The sequence below is a fragment of the Cotesia glomerata genome, linkage group LG6, assembly GCF_020080835.1.
Source record: "Cotesia glomerata isolate CgM1 linkage group LG6, MPM_Cglom_v2.3, whole genome shotgun sequence".
Classification (NCBI taxonomy): Eukaryota; Metazoa; Arthropoda; class Insecta; order Hymenoptera; family Braconidae; genus Cotesia; species Cotesia glomerata.
Window position 1 is genome coordinate 26,970,321 of NC_058163.1, and position 23,824 is coordinate 26,994,144.

Here is a 23,824-nt window from a genome sequence, read left to right on the forward strand (position 1 = left end):
ATATCAATAAAAATCTTTGAAAACTGAACTTTTTTGTCTCTTTTATTGGTTGAAGTTTCATCAACTACTGAACTATTTATTGTGTAATATGTTACACAATAATTAGCCTACAAAATTCTAAAATTAAAAAAACAAAACAAAATTATAATAAATTATCCTTACATATAGCTTCTACGGCAATAAATAACCAGATCAGGCCAATTATCGCGCTATAAAAATTGGGAACGTATAACCATACAAAAAAATAATTTTATGAGTAAACAATGGAAATGCCTGCAATCACACCTGCATTCCTCACCCCAACAATTGCACCCTCCCTTGTTCAAAACCCTTTACAAGCTGAATTACCCAAACAAACTCAATTGTGAATTAGCAACCGGAAAAAAATGCCCAATTACCGGAGCCTCTTATCACCAAATTGAAGCTAAAAAGCATTGACAGGATCGAAAACATTGATAGCTCTAGCTTTCCCCTGGCCTCCTGATGAAGGCCCAATGAGTGCAGATACAAGTGTTGTTAAAAGGGTTGGTTACAGTTATAGTTATAGTTATATCAGTAGAGCATTATAGAGTGAGAGTGTGCAGTGTGGTATGTGCGACGGTGTGGCACGCGCGTCAGCGTTTGGATCTGCAATGCGGCGTTGCCGGTGAATCCGTTGGTTCCTGGCCCTCCACCCTTGCAACCCGTTCCGTCGGACAATACGACAACTTTAACTACCAACTACCCCAATCTAACCCGCCCGCGCGGTCATAGGACTGCAATACGAATTATAGAATCAAAATTTGTCGGTAAAAATTTGAATCCACCCAAATTTTTGACTATTTTAAGTTTTTAACACAAAGCAGTTGCGTGGATCCTCCTATCTCACATATGACACACAAACACAACATACAACATACAACATACAACATACAACATAGAACATAGAACATAGAACATACATGCAATTAAAATAAAGACAGAAACTGGAAGTGAGTGAATAGAGTCGATCCATGCGCTGGATGCAGAGAAGTCATGCGCCCTTGCAACTACCCTTCCTCTTCGGCTTCAATGACTACTGTCTCTCTTGCACTCACTTAGTGAGAATCTTATCCACTGCTCACCCTCTTCCCTACCTGCCCCCAAATCGACCCCCAGTGCGAACAGACCGTCCACCCCTTGTTACGGTACCTGAAGACCGCGCAGTGTTGCCTACCGTGGCAGGGGAGCACAACACTTGCCGTTTAAAAATAATTATTATTTTTACTAATTCTTTCGTTAATATAACATATGTATTGTATATGTAAATTTATATGTCCTATTTGTGTATGTGTTGCCGGATTAATTATTAATTATTAATCTTTAATCGATTATTAATAATTCATAATTCATAATTCATTAATTATTAATATTTATTTAATTATTAATATTTAATAATTTGTAAATAAAACAATGTTTATAAATGTATTTTTTATCCGGAAAGTTAAAGTGGTGAAAATAGTAATTACATATGAGGACTAAATTGAAATCACGAGCATTATATTCCCTATCGTAGGATTTTGGAGGTTTTATTATTGGTTTATAGACACTTAAAATGACGTGACGCTGGGAGACTATAATTATATTTATTAATAATTGTTATTAATTACGCGCTGTTTAATATTTATCAGTTGTTAAGAGATTGTAATTTTAAATTGAGAGACTTTAGATGGTTTGTAACTAAACGGGCCCACGCGCTTTGCTATTTGACGGCTCTGGTGATCGTGTTAAAATTTAATTATTAAATTATTAATTACGGTTTGTCATAATTACGTCATTGTTACATAGTTTTTAGAGGGATTAGAAATTGCGACATATCCGACTCATATCGACCAGACTTGTAAATAATAACAGTGTCCAATGTTTGTTTCAATTATTAAATAATAATTACAATAGTTATTAAATAATAATACTTTGATAAATAAATGTGAATAAATATTTGTGGGTGCCTCATGTTTCAATAAAATAGTGCCTAATACTTGCAATAAAAAGAAGAGGAGGATATGATATTTTAAATTCATTGTCTGTATGTGTATGTTACCTTTTTTTGTTTATTATTGTGGGTGGAAATAAATATTAACAAGATTTTTAAATATAAAAATTTTTCAAGTTTTTTTAGATTAATTTTGCGGATGTTTGGACGATGAATATTTAAAAGTTTGACCTAAATTTAGTTCGGCGCATTGACGCGATTTTTTAATTTTTCTGTGCAAACTTACAAAAGCGGGTTTTTAAAAGATATTTATTTTTTTTACTATGGTTATATTTACTGAAATTTAAAATGTAATATCACATTTGTGTTACAAATTTATCTAATTAAACTCAATTATTTGTCGAGAAGTATTTGTATATTTCGATTAATTTACTGGGTAAATTTTGAGGTCATTTAATTTAGCTTTATTTATTGAGAGTTGTGTAGTTTAATTACTCAATGTTTGGTATTTATAGTCTGTGCGTTGATTGGCAGTTCAAAAGGGCCAAATAAATATTCTGAATATTATTTTATTGGTTTTTAAAGGCGGAATATTTTTTTTTTTATTTTTTTAACTTCAATCCTCAGCAATATAAATTTGATACTTTTTTTTTGGACAGAATCGTATTTTTTTCAATTTTTGAACAAACTTTTTTGTAATTATTAAGGAAACTTTATTTTTTTTTTTTAATTTTTTTATGATTAAAATAATTAAAGTTTAAGCTTTTTAACAAGTTTTGAAAAATAATTAAATTAATAAAACTTTTAGGGAAGAAAGTTTTCAAAATCTTTATCAAAAAAAAAAAAAAATAATAAACAAATAAGCTTGTTGTAAATACACAAAAATTTGCAAAATAAATATTTTTCTTTTACGAAATTATTTTCTTAGATAATAATAATTAAATTTTATAATCAATACGAGGACGAATCAAACAGAAATCTTCGTTATCAATAAAAATAAAAATTAAAAATGAAAAAAAAAAATTTGATACTGAATTTTGTCCAAAATATTTTTCATAAAAATAACTCTCAATCAATAAATATTTTTTCTAATTTAAAACTTAAAATAGACGATATAAAATTAAATCGTTAGTGAGTGATAAATCTTCCGTGTTAACGTCACAAGTTAATGACCTTTTATTACTGCAGTAGTCCGTACTTCATAATTATATTCCGCACAATAAATAACTTTTAAATTTATTGTTCTCTTTAAAAAAAATTTTTAATGCGATACAAAGAATTATAAATTGAGCTTTTTTATATTTTAATCGGATTACGTACTTAAAAAACTTTTTAATGAACGAATAACTTCCTTTTGTTTTGTTTTGGTCTTTTGATTTTTTTTTTCTTTAATGTAAATTTGTGCTACAAAGTTTGATTTATTGTTAAAAAGAAGAATTTAGTTATAAATTTTGATTTGTTGAAAACAGATCCGTGGTGATTTAAACTGCGGACACTTTGGGGCAATTGGATGTAATTAAAAACGAATGTGCATACCACTACTGAATAGTGAGCACGCGCTGGTGCACGTTAGCGGAATCACAGCCGTTAGAATTAGTTATGTCACAATTAATGCTATGCAATCTTGCGAATACTTCAACTGCGGGAAATTATACCAACAATAACGCTAGTAGCAGCATGGAGGACGACGACTCATATCCACTGCCCACTATTTATCGGTAATTTACTTTGTTATTCTTAATTAATACCATCAAATTACTATTTTTTACCTCGTGCTATAACTTTTTTATTTCTATAACAAGACAACATTTTTTTCACAAGTAACGGCTTAACTGTAGTAATTAAAATATAATTGTACTCTTCTGTGCGGGTTATCCGATTTTTTTCATAATAAAGTCTACGGATTGCCGTAATTACCTTTAATAAATACAATCGTTGATTTTTGTGTAAAAAATTTCAATTGACTGACAAATTTCTTACTCCTTTCTTAACTATTGACATTTATAAAGATATAAGCTCATCCCGATGTTACACTCATCAAGAGCTTTTATTTGAGTACCCACATGCATTTTTATATATTTTTCATATATACATATATATATATATATATATATATATAAAATATATAAAATATATGAAAAATTGATGTGGGTATTCAAATAAAAGGTCTTGACGAGTGTAATGTCGGGGTGAGCTTATATCTTTAAAAATGTCATTAGTTGACAAGATACAAGGTCATTTCTTAATTATTAACGTTTTTAAAGATATAAGCTCATTTCGAGGTTACACTCATCGAGACCTTTTATTTGAGTACCCACATGGCTTTTTTTATATATTTTATATATATGGTGTTTGTGAAATATATAAATATATAAAATATATGAAAAATTGATGTGGGTACTCAAATGAAAGCTCTCGATGAGTGTAATATCGGGATGAGCTTATATCTTTAAAAATCTCAATAATTCACAAGATACAAGGTCATTTCTTAGTTATTGATATTTTTAAAGATATAAGCTCATCCCGATGTTACACTCATCGAGATCTTTCATTTGAATACCCACATGGCATTTTTTATATATTTTATATATATATGGTATTTGTGAAATATATAAAATATATGAAAAATTGATGTGGGTACTCAAATAGAAGGTCTCGATGAGTATAATGTCGGGGTGAGCTTATATCTTTAAAAATGTCAATAGTTCACAAGATACAAGGGCATTTCTTAATTATATATCTACAGATAGAGATTGAAAAACCTTGAAAAGGTACAAATTCAAGTCTAGATCTTTGCAATGACACTAAATTTCACTAAAAAAACCGATTTTATCATATAACGACTATCTTGGAAACAAAATTTTTCTTATTCTCATCATAATACAGATAATTTTTGTATTCTCTTTTGTAAAATTTAAGAACTCAGAAGATTTTAAAATTCTTAAAAGGAAATAAAAATATCCTTATTTTTTTTCTTCAATATAATTTCCTTGAATCAAAATTATTTTTTTTTACCAAGTAGATAGATAGATAGACAGAAGAATAGATAGCATCGTCTATTTTCTTCAGCGTAAAAACAAAAACAATAGAAAAAGTTTTCAAAAATTTTAAAGTTACTACATTTTAATATTTTTAAGAAATCATTTCTTCAATTTTTGATGAAAAGGTGAGCGGTATTATGAGAGTTTCTCAGTAAAACAGTCAAAGAAACCCGAAGTAAGAGTTTTTTATGCAAAAACATTGGATGAACCAAAAATGTCAAGCAAAGTGTGAATCGCTTGTACACTTTTTGTGTTTGATTATTTTTACATTCACATACATATATTTTTTCTTTTCAACACTGAAAAGTTTTTTGCTCAACACTGTGAACAATGCTCTTGTGAACAATTCTTTGTTGGGCTAGTGAGAACGTCATTTGTTCATGCTTTTATTTTATGTTTTATTGTTTCATTTTGTCCGCTCACTATTAGAAGTAGGTAATGTACTTTGAATTTTTTTCAACCCGTGGGTAAATATATAAATAAAAAAATTTACATCTTGAAAAAGTAATAGGTAAGAAATAAAATAATTATTTCTATTAGTTAAATTCATTTCTTTTTTTATTAACGAATTAAATACAAGCAAGCTACTATAAAATTCTCTTAAGAAAGTCTAAAAAAAAAAAACTGAATTTTTAATTTTTTGTGCAAAATAATGAAAAGTATACGAAAACTTTAGAACAATATAAATAATAATTCATGCAAGAAGGGAATATGTGCGACAATTGATGCTCAGGGTGACAAAGTTTAATTGGAGACTTCAAAGACTTCTTATAGTTACTGTCGTAGCCGGAGCTCGAGGCTCTGTCAGTTTTATTTTTTTCTTTATACTAAAAACGAGTGGAGCGAAGCGTGCCTCGAGGATTTTAATAATTTTTTTTTCTGTTATCATAAGGTAAAATTTTTATCAACGAAAAAAAAAAAAAATACGCTCTTATTTACCGGGGTAATTGATTTATATTTTTATTTCACCGTTGGTTTGTTGAAAATAAAAGCAACAGAAAAACAAAAGCTTATCAACTGGTGTTGGAAAATGTCTTTAACAATGACGGTATTTTTCAGGTGTCGTGCTCCTATAGCGAGTCTTGATTGTATGGAAGAGTTCAATGGTAGTACTGGTGGTGCAGACTCGGGGATCCATTGTAGTACGACGCAGCAAGGTACAAAAGAACAACTACTGACGAGTTGCATAACGTCCCAAAGCCAACGTTCACAACATCCATCTCCGGGTATTCGTTACCGCAACTTGGGTAAAAGCGGTCTTCGTGTTTCTAATGTTGGGTTAGGTAAGAACTCACTTACTCAGTTTACTCAATATTTATATTATTGATAGTTCGCTTTGTCTGTTAATTAAACTCGTGCTACGCCATAGAAACGGAAAATCTTTTATACTTTTATTTTTCAATTATATTTTCTTTGTTCTTATCCTTTTAAACGTTCAGTTGATGGCACCTAGCCTTATCAATCAAGTCCGTAAACTTTAAATTCCCGACAGAGGTCCCAATATAACAATAAGATTCATCAATGCGCTAGATATTAAAAAGTGCACGCCTCATAATCTCATTTTCGATGATTAAAATAAAATACTTTTAAATGTTTCGCGCTATTGTCCACCCAGAAAATAAACGTAATGCGCATGTGTTGTAAACAAACCTTATATACATAGATAGATAGATAGATAGATAGATAAACAATTTTATTTGGCTCTGGAACCTAAGCTCCCTCAAAGCCATCAATATTTAAATTACATTGGTTTACATAGGTTACAAGATTACTTAACTAATTAAAGGTTTACAATTAGATTTAATTTCAAATGTTATAAAATCCAAATAGATTATTTAATACAAACAAATAACTTAATTTAAAGTCATAATAATTCTACAAGAAAAAATATTTAAATAAGATCCAAAATAAAGATTGCAATTGTTAATTGTCATGTTCAAAAAAGTGATTGAAGCAAGCATTTTTAAATTCAACCAAATTATCTACAGCCACAGTCTCAGCTGGCAGTGCATTCCAGATACGTATGCCATGAATTAAGAATGAATTATCATACATGACACAATTAGCCTAAGGTATACGAAGATAGTCTTGTCGGACATCACCTCTACGCAGTGCTACAGGCAAAAAGTCTAGTTTTGAGCCGAATAGCTGCCGATAATTTAGTCGAATTTCCTTATAAAACAGACAACCAATTAAATAATCTCTTCTCGCTGCAAGCTTTAGCCAACAACTTTTTGAAATATGGAGTAACATGTTCATATTTTGATACTTTATAGATAAATCTAACACATGAATTCAATTTACGCTGCATCTTTAATAACAATTCGTTTGACATATTGGTATGCGCCGCACAACAATAATCAAAGAGAGGAATTATTAAAGTAGATACTAGCTTAATACGTAAACTTTCTCTAAATATTTCATTGTTTATTTTTAGCTGTGCTAGAATACTCATAACGCGATTGCACAAATTTGTTACTTGGTTCTCCCATGAGAGAGTACTATCTATAATCACCCCAAGGTATTTTACAGTGCTACTATAAGGGATAGCACACCCCTCCACAAAGATTGTGTCGGCTAGTCTGCACATAGATATAGATATACAAACGATCAGTGGATTTTTAGTTTATTGCTAATTATAAATAAACTACATTGAATTAGAACGTGATCTTCAAAAGGACTTAATTTTAAATCATACTGAAGCGTAGAAAAAATAAATGGACTTGATCAGTTAAGTTTTTGGGAAATTATCGTGAACACGCCAGTTTTTATACATACACTGATAGAAAAATTTGTTTATGGTTAAAAATGTTTGTTAATATTTAACAAATCGTTTATTAGAGACGACTTTTTAGTATTAAACAAATATTTCTTAGTATTTAAAATGATTTGTTTGTATTTAATAAATCTGATATTAATTTATTAAATACTAATAAATTTTTTTAAATACTAAGAAATATTTGTTAAGGACTAAAAAGTGGTCTCTAATAAATGATTTGTTAAATATTAACAAATATTTTTAACTATAAACAAATCCTTCTATCAGTGTAGTGTGTAGAATTTTACATTCTTATGTGTTGATTTAACACACTAGAATGTTGAATTAACGTTAGGTTGTGTAAAAACAGTCCGTAACACAAATATTTGTGTTAAATTTAACGAAAATTTTTTTACTGTGTACATTTGACAGCCGGACGTCCACGGAATAATTTTTTTGTTAATTATTTAAAAAGCAAAATGTCTTTTAAAAATGTCATAAGTGTTAAAACTAGTGTTTTTCCATTACATTTATATGTAAATAGAAACAATTTTAGTTATTCAAGAAATCACTTGATTATTGTAAGGCGAGTATAGAGCACAACTTCATTTGCTTCGCTTATGAGGCGTGCAAAAAACAAACCTAAATTTTTCTTCTGAAGGATTTTCATCTAAAAATTTATTCGGACAACAATATTTTTCGTTCACGTAATAAAAACACGAAGAATGTTATTAAACTAAAAGCTTTTTTGGAGAATAAAAATAAATACGTGTTTTTTTTATATTTAAAAAATGTTATTTCTTCCTTTATGGTCTTACTCTTAAAATACTCTTGAAATCACAGGAAAAGGTATTGATTGAGTATTGAAAAGCGTAAAGTCGATTCAACTGCCCCCCGTACAATTTATATTTTTTTTTATTTTAGTATTATATCTCAGTATCTTTTTATTTAGCTCTGTCGTAATTTTTTACTTTCCCTGTATGTAGAATACAATATCATCAGAATTGAAATTTAATTTAAAAATATGAATTGAACTCGCGAATTCCCTTGAAATTCATTGTCTGAATCGCGTATTTATACTATACCGCTTGCATATGTTTACATACTTGTATTAAGCACAATAACGTCACATAGTTCTCTGGTATATTGAATTTTTTTTCACTTGTCAATAAAATAAACTTGCAATATTGGCATCTTTTTTCATTTTTATCACTTTGACGTGTATGCGGACTGCTGCTCTAGTTATATTTTTATATGAGCATAGTTTGTTGTATTTCTATATCATCATTTTCTCTCAATTCTCGTGCATTATTATAAATTTTCTATTTCAGTGAAATAATTCATCCATAATATTATCATAGACAATATTTGCTCTCAATATTATCTTGTTTCAAAGACTCGGTCGCTCTTTGATTGTTCAAATTAATTTAGCATATTAATTTTATGCAATCTACGCACTGAAAGTTAAATTTTGTACATTTTAATAACGATGGAGGATTGGCTCATTATTTATGGCTAAACTGCACATCACATTATTCTAACAGGGTGCTATCATAGAGAATATTACCTGACAGTGTTTACTTTTATTGCACCAATAGAAATCTTGGGACAGAAACAACATTTTCCGAAATTACCAAGTTAAATATATAAACAAATATAAGTTTTTAAGTGCATATTTTGAGTCATTAAATTTTGGATTTTTTTTTTTTTAATTTAATTACTTAGACCATTAAGCCTTGCGGATAAAAGAACTAATCATCTAAGCCTCTAAAAAAATGGGATTCGCTGCTCTGAAATATTACGCTTCCGTGAACAAATAAATGTTATGAACTTTATTTTATTTTATAAAATTGGATAGAAGTTCTCACGCGTGCCAGTTAATTTTACGGAAAAAAGGAAACTTGAAAAATTACATTATAAATAGTAATAAGTGTCCCGTGGTATTAAAAACTAGAAAAATTACAGTTCGAAATGACATTTTTATATTAATTCAGACTTTGAATGTTAATTTTCAGAACTTTCAATGTAATATTTACTTTTTACGATGTCGACGTTCTAATTAGCAAATTGTCTAACTCCATTTTAGAGAATCTTCTATTTGCACAAAAAAAAAAAACAATTAGTTCAAAATATATTATCACTTTAAAAAACCATTTAATATCATTATTATCTAATAGAGATATAATATTTAGGTTTGAATTATTCAAATAATTTATAATTGGATTATTGCTACATCAAAATGTTAAAAAATCACCCTCAAAAAAATAAGGAGTTAGACAAATTGCTAATTAGACCGTTGATGTAATTCTTACAAAATCTGTAATAATTACAATCTGAAACTGTAATTTTTCTAGTTTTCATCACGGAGCGCCACGTTTACATTATATAATGTAATTTTTCTAGTTATTTTACTTATTTAAAATCTTAACTGCGGTGATAATTCTGCCTTAATATCCAATATAAGCACTTTTAATATAAACTTGTGATATTTCGGTAACGCAACTTAACAATAGAATAAAATAGTTGTTTCAATAAAATAAATATTACTTAATATTAGAATTATATTGTAAAATTAGTAGTGAATTATTGAATTTATACCCGCAGTAAATTATATCAACAGACACATTTAACATGTTTCCATGAAATAAACATTATTGAAATAATTAAATGAACTGTCATTATACACAATGTTATTAAATTTATCGTAATAATTTAAACTATTCGTAACATTTGACCCGTGATTGACATGTGGCATCACTTCTACACCACAGGGGGTGAATTTGACCCAGTTAACCACCTCGATGGCTATTTTCGTCCAAATTTAGCCGCCTCCTCCTCCTCCTATCGCAGCCAAATTACATTTAAGCTTGATTACTATATACTTATTTTTAAACTAACGATAAACAAACGGATTCTGATTAAACTGATCAATAACCAATTGGATTTATTTTTAAAAATAAACCCAATTTTTTTCCAAGTTGTTAGACTTTTACTTTGTTTATAAAAACAACAAAGAAAAATATATACTCATATTCACACTCGATCAAGCAAAATTTAGTTTCTAATTCAATTATAGCTAATCGATACATACCAGTTTTAATTATCCTCGAAAATATCGAGAAAAATGTTCCATTACTGTCATTTAAACTTTTATATAAATATATTTTACAGTATCGGTTATTGCTAATCAATTAAAAAAAAATTTAATTTTCGATAATTAAAACAGTTTTATATTGTTTAATTGTGTGTATTTGATCCAGTCTTCGTTAAGAAAGTTCAAAACTTCAGCATTAAGCAGGATCCTTATATATATATCTATAAAATATATGAATGAGTCAATCTAAAGTTTCAATAACTTTATTAAACTCGATAAAATTTCTTTTTCAATTACTTATTTCTTCAACTTTTTACCTCTATTTGTCTTTTGCTGAATTTAAGTAAATACTTTACTAATACTTATTGTTAAATTGATTCAATAAATGGATAAGTGGTATTGAAAATTTTTAAATATCAAAGAAAATATTAAGAATAAGATAAATTGTTTAAAATTTACACTTTTGAACTCGACTAAAAATCTAAGAGAAAATTATTGAATTTTAATTGATAAAAAATTATGAATATTTTATATTTTGCCATGAAAATGTTTCAAATTTTTATGTTTCATTATAAATAACAATTTTCAATTTTAACACGCTGATAAAAAGACTTATGGAATATTTAATAAATTTTAATAACTTTTAATAAATGATTTTTTAACATTAGCTGATTTAATAAATATTTATCAACAGTTAACAAGTAATTTATTAAATGCAAGTTATTTATACTTAATAAAAATTTGCTAATCGTCAAATAAATTATTTTTTTCTAATTAATTTTGAAAATGAATTAGCTTATTTTAAGACAATTTTAAATAAATAATTCTCGATTTACCGGCTGCCAAATTTGGAAACACAGTAACTGACAATTTTAAGATTTTTAAAAATTTTTATTATTAAAATAAAGTTTGTGCGCCAAATTAATAGAAAACACTTGAATATAAATATTTTTAAGAAAAAATACTTGAAATTAAGTTATCTAAAAGTTATAAAAAATGCAGCAATATTAAAAAAAATCAAGTATAAAAATTTTACAGTTACTGTATTTCAAAATTGCCCCCATGAAAAAAAAATATATTTCGAAATCTATAAAAAATATATAAATTATGTATAGTAACTATATTTTTAATAACTAACTTTTGGCCGATTTTCATCTATATTTTAAATATATTTTAGATTTATTTAAATTATATTTTTTTTTTATTTTTAGTTATGAATTTTAAAATATATCTTGAACATATTTAAAATATATAAAATATATATGAAAATCGGCCAAAAGTTAGTTATTAAAAATATATTTGCTATATACATATTTTTTTTCATGGGGGTGGGCAATAATAAGTAAGATTACAAAAAAAAATCTTTCAAGCGGATTTGAGTCACTGAAACTTGCTTCAGATACTATAATTTCATCCTACAATCTTCTTAATAATAAGCAAAATAATAATAATACATTAAATAAGAATCTTATTAACTCAAAATTCAACAAACAAGACAAATAATAACATTGTATAATTTATAATAAATTTTGAAAGTTTATTGACTGCTTATCTCCCATTTATAAATTCACATTTTGCACGCCTCATAGCGCGAAGCGCGTGAGGTTGTGCTTTATACTCGACTCGTCAAGGTCAAGCAATTTTGTGATCTTTAAATGTCTCTATCACAACCATATTACACTTATACAATAATATAAGCAGATGTACACGGAGAAAACACTTAAATTAAACGATCTTTTACTTTCTAAAATCATTTCATGTAGCTATTTTGAAAAAAAAAAACGTTTTGAAAAAAATTTTACGTGGACGTCCGGATGTCACCCCATTTTGGATGTACCAATGATTACTCCCGAACAAATGGATATTTCAAGACCGGACCTTTTTTATTAGTTTACGAATGCGATGAACTGGGTCCGTATTTCATATCAGTAGCTTAGTTTACATATTTCTTTTATAAATTGAATTTTTATTAAAATTTATTACGATATAACCGTACAAAGACAAATGAATTTTTCTTATTTGTCACGTGAAAACTGTAGCGCCACTTGATAAAGCTAGATTTTTTTAGACTGCGTGCGCATATAACAAGAAAAAAGGGCGCTGATATTTAAAAAAAAAAAAAAATACTCTGTAAGAAATTACTTAATTATAATTTTCTTTTTTTTTATCAGTTACACAATTTATTTTTTCTTAAAAAATGAATGAGCGTTATGAGGCGTGCACTTTTGAATTTTCCAAACTTTTTTTATATGAAATTCATAAGATTTATAATTTATTACGAAAATGTCAAGAACCCCCTTGACTTATGATCTTTTAAAAATAATAATAAGTTTGATAACAGACTTAACGTGGGCGTAGTAGCAGCTGTCAATATTAGTGATAAAATAACAATAGATTTGAAGTAGCAATAAACCGAATCATATTATAATGACTTTCGAATACACCGAACTAAATTGAAGTAGGTTGGAAATATTGAGAGGATATATATATAAGCCACTTGAATTTATACTATGGATCATCTTTATCAGAGATGAATCAATAGAGGTGTATGTGTAGTTGATAAACACAGTACTCTGTAGAGGGTGAGATATAATATGTAAGCGCACACATGATATGGATATGTATGGTGAGCCAATAGAAATGTGAATAATATAGTTAACCGAGAAATGTTCTCTTGACTGTTAATTTAGGTACATGGACAACATTTGGCGGGTTGGGTGGATGCACCAGCGAGGAAACAGCAGAAGCTATTGTGGCCTTGGCCTATGACAGTGGTATCAATGTGTTCGACCTTAGTGAAGCGCACAGTGGTCATAGGGCTGAAATCCAACTTGGTCGTATTCTCTTACGACGGGGCTGGAACCGCTCCAGCTACATTGTCACCACTAAAATCTACTGGAGCACCAAGTAAGTTACGAGCCACCATTATGCCATTAAGCATCCCTCAAATTGTTTTCACTAATACGATATCATGCACTTAATTTATCATTGGCTGCACTACACACACACACACACATGTACTGGATTTGACTAATAACTCGCTTAATTTATTACTGCTATTTATTTTACTCATAATTACTCTGTAGGGGTGGAATTTTTAACAAAATGCACGCCTCGGTTATAATGAAATAAAATATAGTTTTTTATAAAATTAAAAAAATTAAAAGTTGATAAAAAATTGAAATCCCGGAAAAAAGTTTAAAGTTGGAAAAAATTTATATTATTTCATTAAAATTATTATAAAATAAAAATTATAATAATAATATTTCTTTTTTTTTGTTTGTAACAAAAAATAGAGTGATCATTCTGGCGGTGCTTGTTTTTTAATTTTTTTTTAACAAACAAAATTGTCCAAAAAAATTATTTTAAAAAATTGCATTTTTTATTTTTTTCAATTTTCACATGTCAATTTTAAAAAAAAAATTTTTTTGCCATAATTTATTTGTTATAAAATTCTTAAAATTATTAAAAATATGCTAAATTAATTATGACATTAAAGTTAGCAGTCAGCTGACCATTTTTTAAGTTTTTTTTGACAAACAATTTTGTTCTAAAAAATTATTTAAGAAAAATTACATTTTTAATTTGTTAAAATTTCTTTATGTCAATTTTTTTTTTCATTTTTTTGCCATCATTTATTTGTTAAAAAGACTTTAAAAATTATTATATATCTGCTAAATTAATTTTCATAAAATTGTGGGTGTGATATAATTTTTCTTTCATAATAATTTTAATGAAATAATATTAATTTTTAAAAATTTTTTCCGGGTCTATTTTTTCCGATTACCAAAAAATTGATATTTTATAATAAATTTTAAGTTTTTAATTTTTTGTAAGAAGAGAAGAACAATTTCGGAGTATTTTTTAAGCCTTTTAGCCGCTTAAGTAAGTAATTCTGTAGAGACCGATAGGTGGCGAGAGATCGCATAGAGTTTTCGTTTGCAAAGAGATAGATCGAGTAATTAAATACTCAAAATTTTCTTTAAATTTCTTTTGAACTTCATAAAAAAAATCAAACGGATTTTTTTGCATAAATAAAAAAAAAATTTATTAAAATTTTATAAAAAACTTGTTACATTTTGAAATCAAACTAATAAAAATTGTCGCTTATAAATTTATTAGTTGTCATTTTAAATTGAGGTGTGCAAAATTAAAATTATAAATTTTTAGAATTTCTTTCACTATTGTTTTAAGAATGAGTTTCCTTTACATAAAATTTTCATCCAAAATTAATATTCACGAATGTTAAAAATATAATTGGATAAATAAAGAAAATTACAATTATCTGTAATAATTTACTTGAATTAATATAAATGTAGAGTAAAAATTCTAAAAAATTTTTGATACAGGCTTTTAAATAAAAACTGAAGACATGCATGAATTTTATTAAAAATAAAAATTTTCTACCGATTTTCAGCACAAGTACACAGTGATCTAAAAATACCATGCGTGTTACTATTTAAATATTGATACAACACCACAGCCTAAAACGAACATTTACTAAAGCAAATTTATCCAGTCATGCTACAGTATAAAAAATTAACAAGCATTTGCATCAAACAGTCGCCACCACAAAAAACTCATTCATTATTATCAGTATTATTATTATTATAATCACACAATATACTTGAATTGTAACCACACACTGTCATGTAATCAATAAAATAAAATATATATTATCAAAAATAATTCATTGATATTATCAGAATCATAAATAATACATACCTATTTCATTATTATCCAAGACCTTGATCTAAATTCATTATTTTCTCATCATATCGATTAAATCCGTCGTAATTTCTATATTGATAAGATTATTATCTATTATCACTTTAAGTTTTTCTTTGTTCATTAATGCAATTTGCGATGCTTTAAATATGTACTCTGTGTCAAGTGAGGAATTTTTTATTTTTTGCTTACCACCTCTGTCAGCTTACATATATTACCATACTAATTATCAATCATCGTCAAATTTTTCAACAGGGCGTGATATCGGCCTCTTGAAAAATTGCTAACAATTTTTTATTTTTTTTTTCTACTTGGAAAATATTAAGCACAACCTACACGCAAACTTTATCCGTTTAGCTATCTGCAAGCTTTTTAATGTGTTATACTTATTTATTTATCATTGTATTAAAACATCTATTGTTAGCGTATAGTTTCGTAATTTTCATTTTACCTTACATCAGTCTTAACATTTGAATGATATTTTTTTTATCAATATAAAAAATGTCCAATAACTACTCTGAAAAAAAATTCTAAACTGTTAATAAATTTATTTATTTGGAAACAATTTATTTATTTATTAAGAATAAATAATTGTTTTTTAATTAAGGAAACGTATGTTGATAATAAATTTATTTTGATTCAAGAATTTCTCTTTTTTATAAAGTTAATAGATATTTTTTAACTTTTAATGAATAACTAGCAATAGATAAAATTTTGCTTCATTAAATAACGATTTTTGTTAAATTGCAGTGTACTTTCTTAAATGTTGAGTTTTTCAAAGATATAAGCTCATCCCGATGTTACACTCTTCAAGAGCTTTCATTTGAGTACCCACTTGCATTTTTGATATATTTTTCATATATACATATATATAATATATATAAATATATGAAATATACAAAAAATTGATGTGGGTACTCAAATGAAAGGTCTCGATTAGTGTAATGTCAAAATGAGCTTATAACTATAAAAATGTCAATAGTTCACAAAATATAAGGTCATTTCTTAATTATGTAATACATTTTAAAGATATAAGCTCATCACAATGTTACACTCATCAAGAGCTTTCATTTGAGTACCCACATCAATTTTTGATATATTTTTCATATATACATATATATATATATAATATATATAAATATATGAAATATACAAAAAATTGATGTGGGTACTCAAATGAAAGGTCTCGATGAGTGTAATATCGGGGTGAGCTTATATCTTTAAAAATGTCAATAGTTCACAAGATACAAGGTCATTTTTTAATTATGTAATATATATTTTAAAAATATAAGCTCATCCCGATGTTACACTCATCAAGAGCTTTCATTTGAGTACCCACACGCATTTTTGATATATTTTTCACATATACATATATATATATAATATATATAAATATATGAAAAATTGATGTGAGTACTCAAATGAAAGGTCTTGAAAAGTGTAACATCGGGATGAGCTTATACCTTTAAAAATGTCAACAGTTCTTAAGATACAAGGCCATTTGTTAATTATGTATCTAGAGACAGAGAATTTTCAAATGCAGCTTAAATACTTATCATAATAAATTGACCATCGGTGAGAATGATATGAAACCTTGAAAAGGGACAAATTAAACTCAAGACTGTTGCAATAACTCAAAATTTTTCTTGTTCTTTTAATAATATGCACTATTAACTTTTAATAAATTAATAAATATTAATTTAATCATGTAAAGTTAAAAAATGAATTATTGACAGTTAGTAAAGCTCATTAAATATTAACAAATCCTTCCTCAATTAATTTTGTTTCATATAAAAAGTATATTGCATATCTAGGAAGAAATGTCTTACTTTACTGCCCTAGGTATGTAATATTCTATTCCTTGTTCCCACCACCTCCGTGACACTAAAAATGATCTGATAGATTAAAAAAAAATAACATAAGTTACATATAATTGTATCGGTGTGTCGTAGAAGTGAGGGACGAGGTCTATCCAGGAAACATATTATCGAAACCGTTCAGGCGTCCCTATCGAGGCTACAATTGTCGTATATCGACATTGTGATGATTCACAAGGTCGATCCAATGTGTCCGATGGAAGGTAAGCCAAAATTCTGCAGATAGGTTATCTCTACGCAGAACAATCAATAGTGTGCACTGTACTAGCGTTGGTTAAAGCTGATGACAAAGTAGCGTCTCAGACACCTAACTACAACCTTATCAGCCACAAAACCTGACCTAAAACTTAAATACTTCCATCACATATCCATTTTACAAATATTATTTATTTAGAATAATTGTATTGTATTGTAAAAATGTTCTCTAGTCTTTTTCTTAGAAGTATCTTTTGGCATTAATTTTTTAGAAATCGTTCGAGCTATGAATTATGTTATAAATAGAGGATGGGTGATGTATTGGGGTACGTCAAGATGGTCACCGGTTGAAATAATGGAAGCTTACTCGAATTGCAGACAGTTTAATTGCGTTACGCCAATTGTTGAACAAGCAGAGTATCATTTATTTTATAGAGATAAACCAGAACTTTATATGCCGGAATTGTACAACAAAATTGGTGATTATTTATAACAGTCACGTATTATTAAGACATTAAATAAAACTAATCACAACTTTGTCTTAAAGTTATTCTAAAGTATTAGATCTTCTCAATTGGCTTCCAGGCGTCGGTTTGATGGCGTGGTCAACCGTTACGATTGGTATGGTTTCGAAGCCCGATGAGTGCGGAGTTTCTTTTCTATCAAGATCCTCCTACAAGGTAAAGATATAATCAATTTATCTCTCATATTACTTTGTGTTAATTTGTAATAGCGGGGTGTTGAAAAGATCTTTTTTATTGCGGTCTCTAAAGTTTGTTTTCTAGAAAACGGAAACACTTCTCAAGATTACTTTATTAATTTATATCTAATTGTGCGACTTTTAAAAATTTTTTTTTTAAATTAGACGATAAAACATTTTTCATTAATTTAATTAATTTTAAAATTTATTTCTTCATAAAATATATATATCAAAAATATTCAAAATTTTTTCTGCCGAAAAAATTGTATTTTTCATTTAAAATAATTAAATAAAAGCATTTTTTAAGTGAAACTTCTTTATCGACGTATGAGAGAAATCTTATAGCAATATAAAAAAAAAAAATCGACACGATTTTCGATTACGCGACATGTTTTTTTTTTTTTTTTTTATCAAAATTCAGTATAACGACGTAAAAAATATGTCTAGTAAACATTATTAATTCTAAAAACAATTAAAAAAACAAATTAGATGGTAATTTAAAAACAAAACAAAACACAATTATAAAATAAAAATATGTATATCTTTTTTAATTATTGGTTTCTAATGATTTATTTATTCATTTTTAAATCTATAAAATCATTGCATATCTACAAGATTAATTGTCATCATATAATTGTATTACTTTGAATAGATAATTCCAACTATTTACTCATAACTTCTGTAATTGAGTAAATTATTAAATATCTGCTTTGAATTATTTTTACTAAGTTATAACATGAATATAAATATTAAAGTTCATTATATAATTTTTGTAAGCTAATTAATTAATTTTTAAATTCATTAATGGCAAAGTCTGAATAATTACAACAATGGTAATAATTTTAAAATTTATTTTTTCTAAAGACTGGTCGGCTGCCCAATTTAGAAGTCAGTAACAGCAAAATTTTTATACCTGATTTTTTTTTAGTATTGCTGCATTTTTTATAACTTTTAGACCTTAATTTCAAGTATTTTTTCTTAAAAATATTTATATTTAAGTATTTTTTATTCATAAATCAAATTTGTCATCAATTTGGCGGGAAAACTTTTTTTTAATACACTGTAAAAAAAGCGGTGTTAAAATGGACTCATTTTAACACCGCTATGTAACACCTGTGTATTAACACCGGTGTAGTGGTGCTCTTTTGCGGTGTTAAACCGGTGTAATATCGGTGTAATACCGGTGTAACAGTAGAATAAATTTACACCTATCGGAGTATGAATATTACATGATCCATAAAACACAATTAATATTCAATATTTATCAAAATGAGACAAGTAACATTTATTTAAGAATTTTCAATTTATAAAATTACGCAGAAATCGATTTAATGAATGTTATACAACAAGTTAAATAGTATTTACAATATTAAATGTTTAGGAACAATATAATAATTATTTTTATCGTAACCATGATGTTTCTCACAATATAATGGATGTTTTAAACATGACAAATCTACAGCTGTGCAAAAATAAATTATCTTTATGAAAATCATTTAAAAAACGTTCAAATTGTCGTAAAATTGTTCTGAAAATGTTTCAAATTTGTTGTAAAAACACTCTAAAACTGTCCAAAAAATATTCCAAAATTGTCTCAAAAATATCTGAAAAATGTCTCAAATGTCTTCAAAATTTGTTCTCAAATAGTTAAAAAAATGTTTTAAGATTATTCAAAAAAGGTTCCACATAAGATTTAAGGACAAAATTTCAACTAAATTGCATTGATTCTAAAATTATCTTAGAAGTATTCCGAAAATCTTAAAAAAAATACTTAAAAGTTATGAAATAATTACTAAAATCCACTATTTTAGAGTTTCCGATTATCTATATAATATCCTAAGATTGTCCTTTAATAATGGTGTTAAAGTAACACGGATTGAAAATTTATACCGAGAGAATTTCACACCACTATTTCACACTACACGGCCGTGTAAAGTGCTCTGGGTCTATTTTTACATCGAAATTTTTTACAGTGTATTTATTTTAATCAAAAATTTCTATCTACTTAATATTTTAAACTTTCTAAATTAAATATTAACTTTTTTTTATTATTTATCTTTAATTATTAAACATAAAAAGTTTAATTATAAAAATTATGTTAGTTAAAATATTATCAACGCCGGAAAATTTATAACACCGATTCAACACCGAAAAAAAATATTTACACCGCGACCGGTGTTACTGCTACACCGATTTCGGTGTTGAATTTAACACCAGAATTTTTAACACCGTACACTGCATGGACTCACACCGGTTTTTTTTTTACAGTGTAAGGAAAATTGAAAAAAAATTTTAAATGTTAGTTACTGTGTTTTGAAATAAGGCAGCCGTGGTTTTTATAATACTTTATATTTTTAGTTTGTTGGCTGTCCAGTATGGTAATAATAATGCATTCATAATTGATGAAATACAATAATTATAATAAAATCAATGATAAAATTAATTACTCATATTATTTGTATGCATGTCTATAATACTAAAATAGCTTTGATCTAAGACGGAAAAAAATTTTTTTTAAGCCTTATCTACCGAATTTCTGTGAAGTTGTAAATAGTAAAAAAATGATATAAAAAAGTTTCACTTCTTACCTGTGTACTCTGGTACACACACACATTTTTTTTTAATAAAACATTTTTGATTAATTTAATTAATTTTGAAATTTATTTCTTCATAAAATATGTAACAAAAATATTCAAAATTTTTATTGCCGAAAAAAATTCTATTTTTCATTTAAAATAATTAAATAAAATCTTTTTTCAATGAAATAATTTATTTTTCTCGGATACAATTTTTTATAAGATTAGAGAGCAATAAAAAAGAATTTTTTCACACCCTCATTTCTGGTACGTTGAACTGAAGCGTACAATTGATTTTAAGTCGAGTTACATTCTTAGTTGTTATTATTTTTGTATCCCCTGAAAAATGGTATGATTTTTTTTATTACTTACAGAATAAATACTCGTCGTTTAGTTGGACGGAGGATGAAACACAATCGTTATACAAAGAAGTATATTATTTATTAATTTTTGGATTGTTGTTGTTTGTTGTTATTAGTCTTTCCATTAAATTTCTATTGCGACATAATTTTTTTTCAAGATTGGATACGTTTCATAAAAAAATATTAAGATAGAATAATGAATAAAAAATTGAATATAAATTTTGCGATGCATGATTATGTGGAAAGACTATCATAGCTATGTCAAAAAGTAGAAAATTTTTCATTAGTTTTTACCGTAAAAATCATGGGAAAACTTTTAAACTATAACTAAGCTTGGAAAAATTTTTTTATAGCTCGCAAATTTTCGATAGTGAAAATAATAACTATATAGTTACGTGGACGCTAGATTTTTTTTAGTTATTTATTTTTTATTAAAATTTTTAGTTTATCCTGACATTTTAAATATTTAGTTTTAGTAATTTATTTTACGAAAATAGCTCCCTAGATTATAGCCCATGTTAAAATAACACTTAAACGGTAAATTTTTAATGAAAAATTGGCTTTTAGCTGAAATTATCTATATGAATAATGACAATTGTATCTTCAGAGTCGCCGTGATCCTCTGACACCAGAAATAAGAGAGCGAACAATGGATGAAGAACCACCCAGGAAACCATCGGATAAATTGCGGGATGTATGTGCGCTGGCTGATCGATTAGGATGTTCCTTTGGGCAACTGGCGATAGCGTGGTCCCTCAAAAACGAAAGCGTTCAGTGCCTTCTTCTTGGAGCGTCAAATATCGAACAGCTTTATGAAAGTTTACAAAGTTTACAGGTTTGTTATTTTTCAATACTAAAAAATTAAAATTTTGCTTTATTAAACAATGACTTTTGTTAAATTACACTGTACTTTCTTAAATATTGACGTTTTTAAAGATATAAGCTCATCCTGATGTTACACTCATCAAGAGCTTTCATTTGAGTACCCACTTGCATTTTTGATATATTTTTCATAAATACATATATATAATATGTATAAATATATAAAATATATGAAAAATTGATGTGGGTACTCAAATGAAAGGTCTCAATTAGTGTAATGTCGGGGTGAGCTTATATCTTTAAAAATGTCAATATTTCACAAGATACAAGGTCATTTCTTAATTATGTAATATATATTTTAATGATATAAGCTCATCCTGATGTTATACTCATCAAGAGCTTTCATTTGAGTACCAACATGCATTTTTGATATATTTTTCATATATACATATATATAATATGTATAAATATATAAAATATATGAAAAATTGATGTGGGTACTCAAATGAAAGGTCTCGATGAGTGTAATGTTAAGATGAGCTTATATTTTAAAAAATGTCAATATTTCACAAGATACAAGGTAATTTCTTAATTATGTACTTAGAGATAGAGCATTTTTGAATGTAGTAAAGATTTATTGTAATAAATCGACTAAAAAAAATTTCAGCTCATACCAAAACTGAATTCGAGTATGATGTTGGAAATCGAAAGGATACTAGATAATAAACCGTCCCGACCACCAATGATTTCAACCCTGGCGCTTAGATGACAATCGGCTGGGCCCCCGGGAAGCACTGGGGGCAGCGTGGATGGAGCTGGAAGTCCTAAAAGCGAAACTGGACAAAGCAATGATCAAGATAAAGATGCGACCAATAAGCTATCATTTTGTGAAATACAATGAATAGTTATTCACACTTTGTGGTGGTTTAATACTCAGGGCACCGTGGCAATTTCAGCTTTAAAGCCCGACCGCAGATTTGTAGTAATAACAGTATTACAATCTCCGATAATATTTAATAATGCTTTGTATTAAAGATGTTACGAAGCTTATACCAACCCACGACAATATTCCGGGTCACTTGAGGTATTTATAATATTAAAACAGTAATATTAATAATAATGATAACAATTGTCGATATTTGACTTTTTAATCGATAAAATTAGTTATAATTATAATAATGTACACATGTGTATACAGTATTGTCCAAATGAAGATACATTTTTTCTTCGCAATATTATTTTATTTACAATAATGTGTAATCGCAACAAACACACTCGATTTATTAAATTATAAATAATAAATTATAATAACAACATCAACAAATCTTATTAAAATTACAAGTAATTAATAATTTGAATTAAAACCAAAAGTCATTGCGTTCAAAAATTTATAGATTTAAATATTTTTTAGTTATCTTCATAGAAGAAATATATATTTATGGTAATGTGCCTGCATTGATAATTTACTAATTATAAATTGTTCGTGACTTTGGAATAAACAGACAGTGAAAACCAACTTCAATCTTTCAAGGTAAAAAATTAATTAATTATTTGTTTTATTTTTTTATAAGAGAACAATAGGTTGATAAAATGATTGCATATAACTTTTAAAATGCTATTAGATAGAGCATATATTGACGTTTAATAGAGGTTAGTAACTGAATTTGACAGGTTAATGAAAATTTAAGTTGGTAATTGACGGATGGCCTATATCATCCAT

At 27.1% G+C, this 23,824-nt stretch overlaps 1 protein-coding gene across 1 annotated transcript; it reads left to right on the forward strand.

The window, feature by feature from the left end:
• The first annotated feature begins 1,169 nt into the window (after positions 1–1,169).
• LOC123267072 (voltage-gated potassium channel subunit beta-2) lies at positions 1,170–23,422 on the forward strand. Its single transcript, XM_044731564.1, has 11 exons — positions 1,170–1,305; positions 1,463–2,044; positions 3,421–3,669; positions 6,052–6,275; positions 13,535–13,751; positions 17,525–17,652; positions 17,917–18,123; positions 18,230–18,324; positions 21,295–21,351; positions 21,890–22,117; positions 22,772–23,422. Exons 3-11 carry the CDS (start codon positions 3,551–3,553, stop codon positions 22,871–22,873), a joined length of 1,377 nt encoding a protein of 458 aa, XP_044587499.1. The 5' UTR covers positions 1,170–1,305; positions 1,463–2,044; positions 3,421–3,550; the 3' UTR covers positions 22,874–23,422.
• Positions 23,423–23,824: the final 402 nt, after the last annotated feature.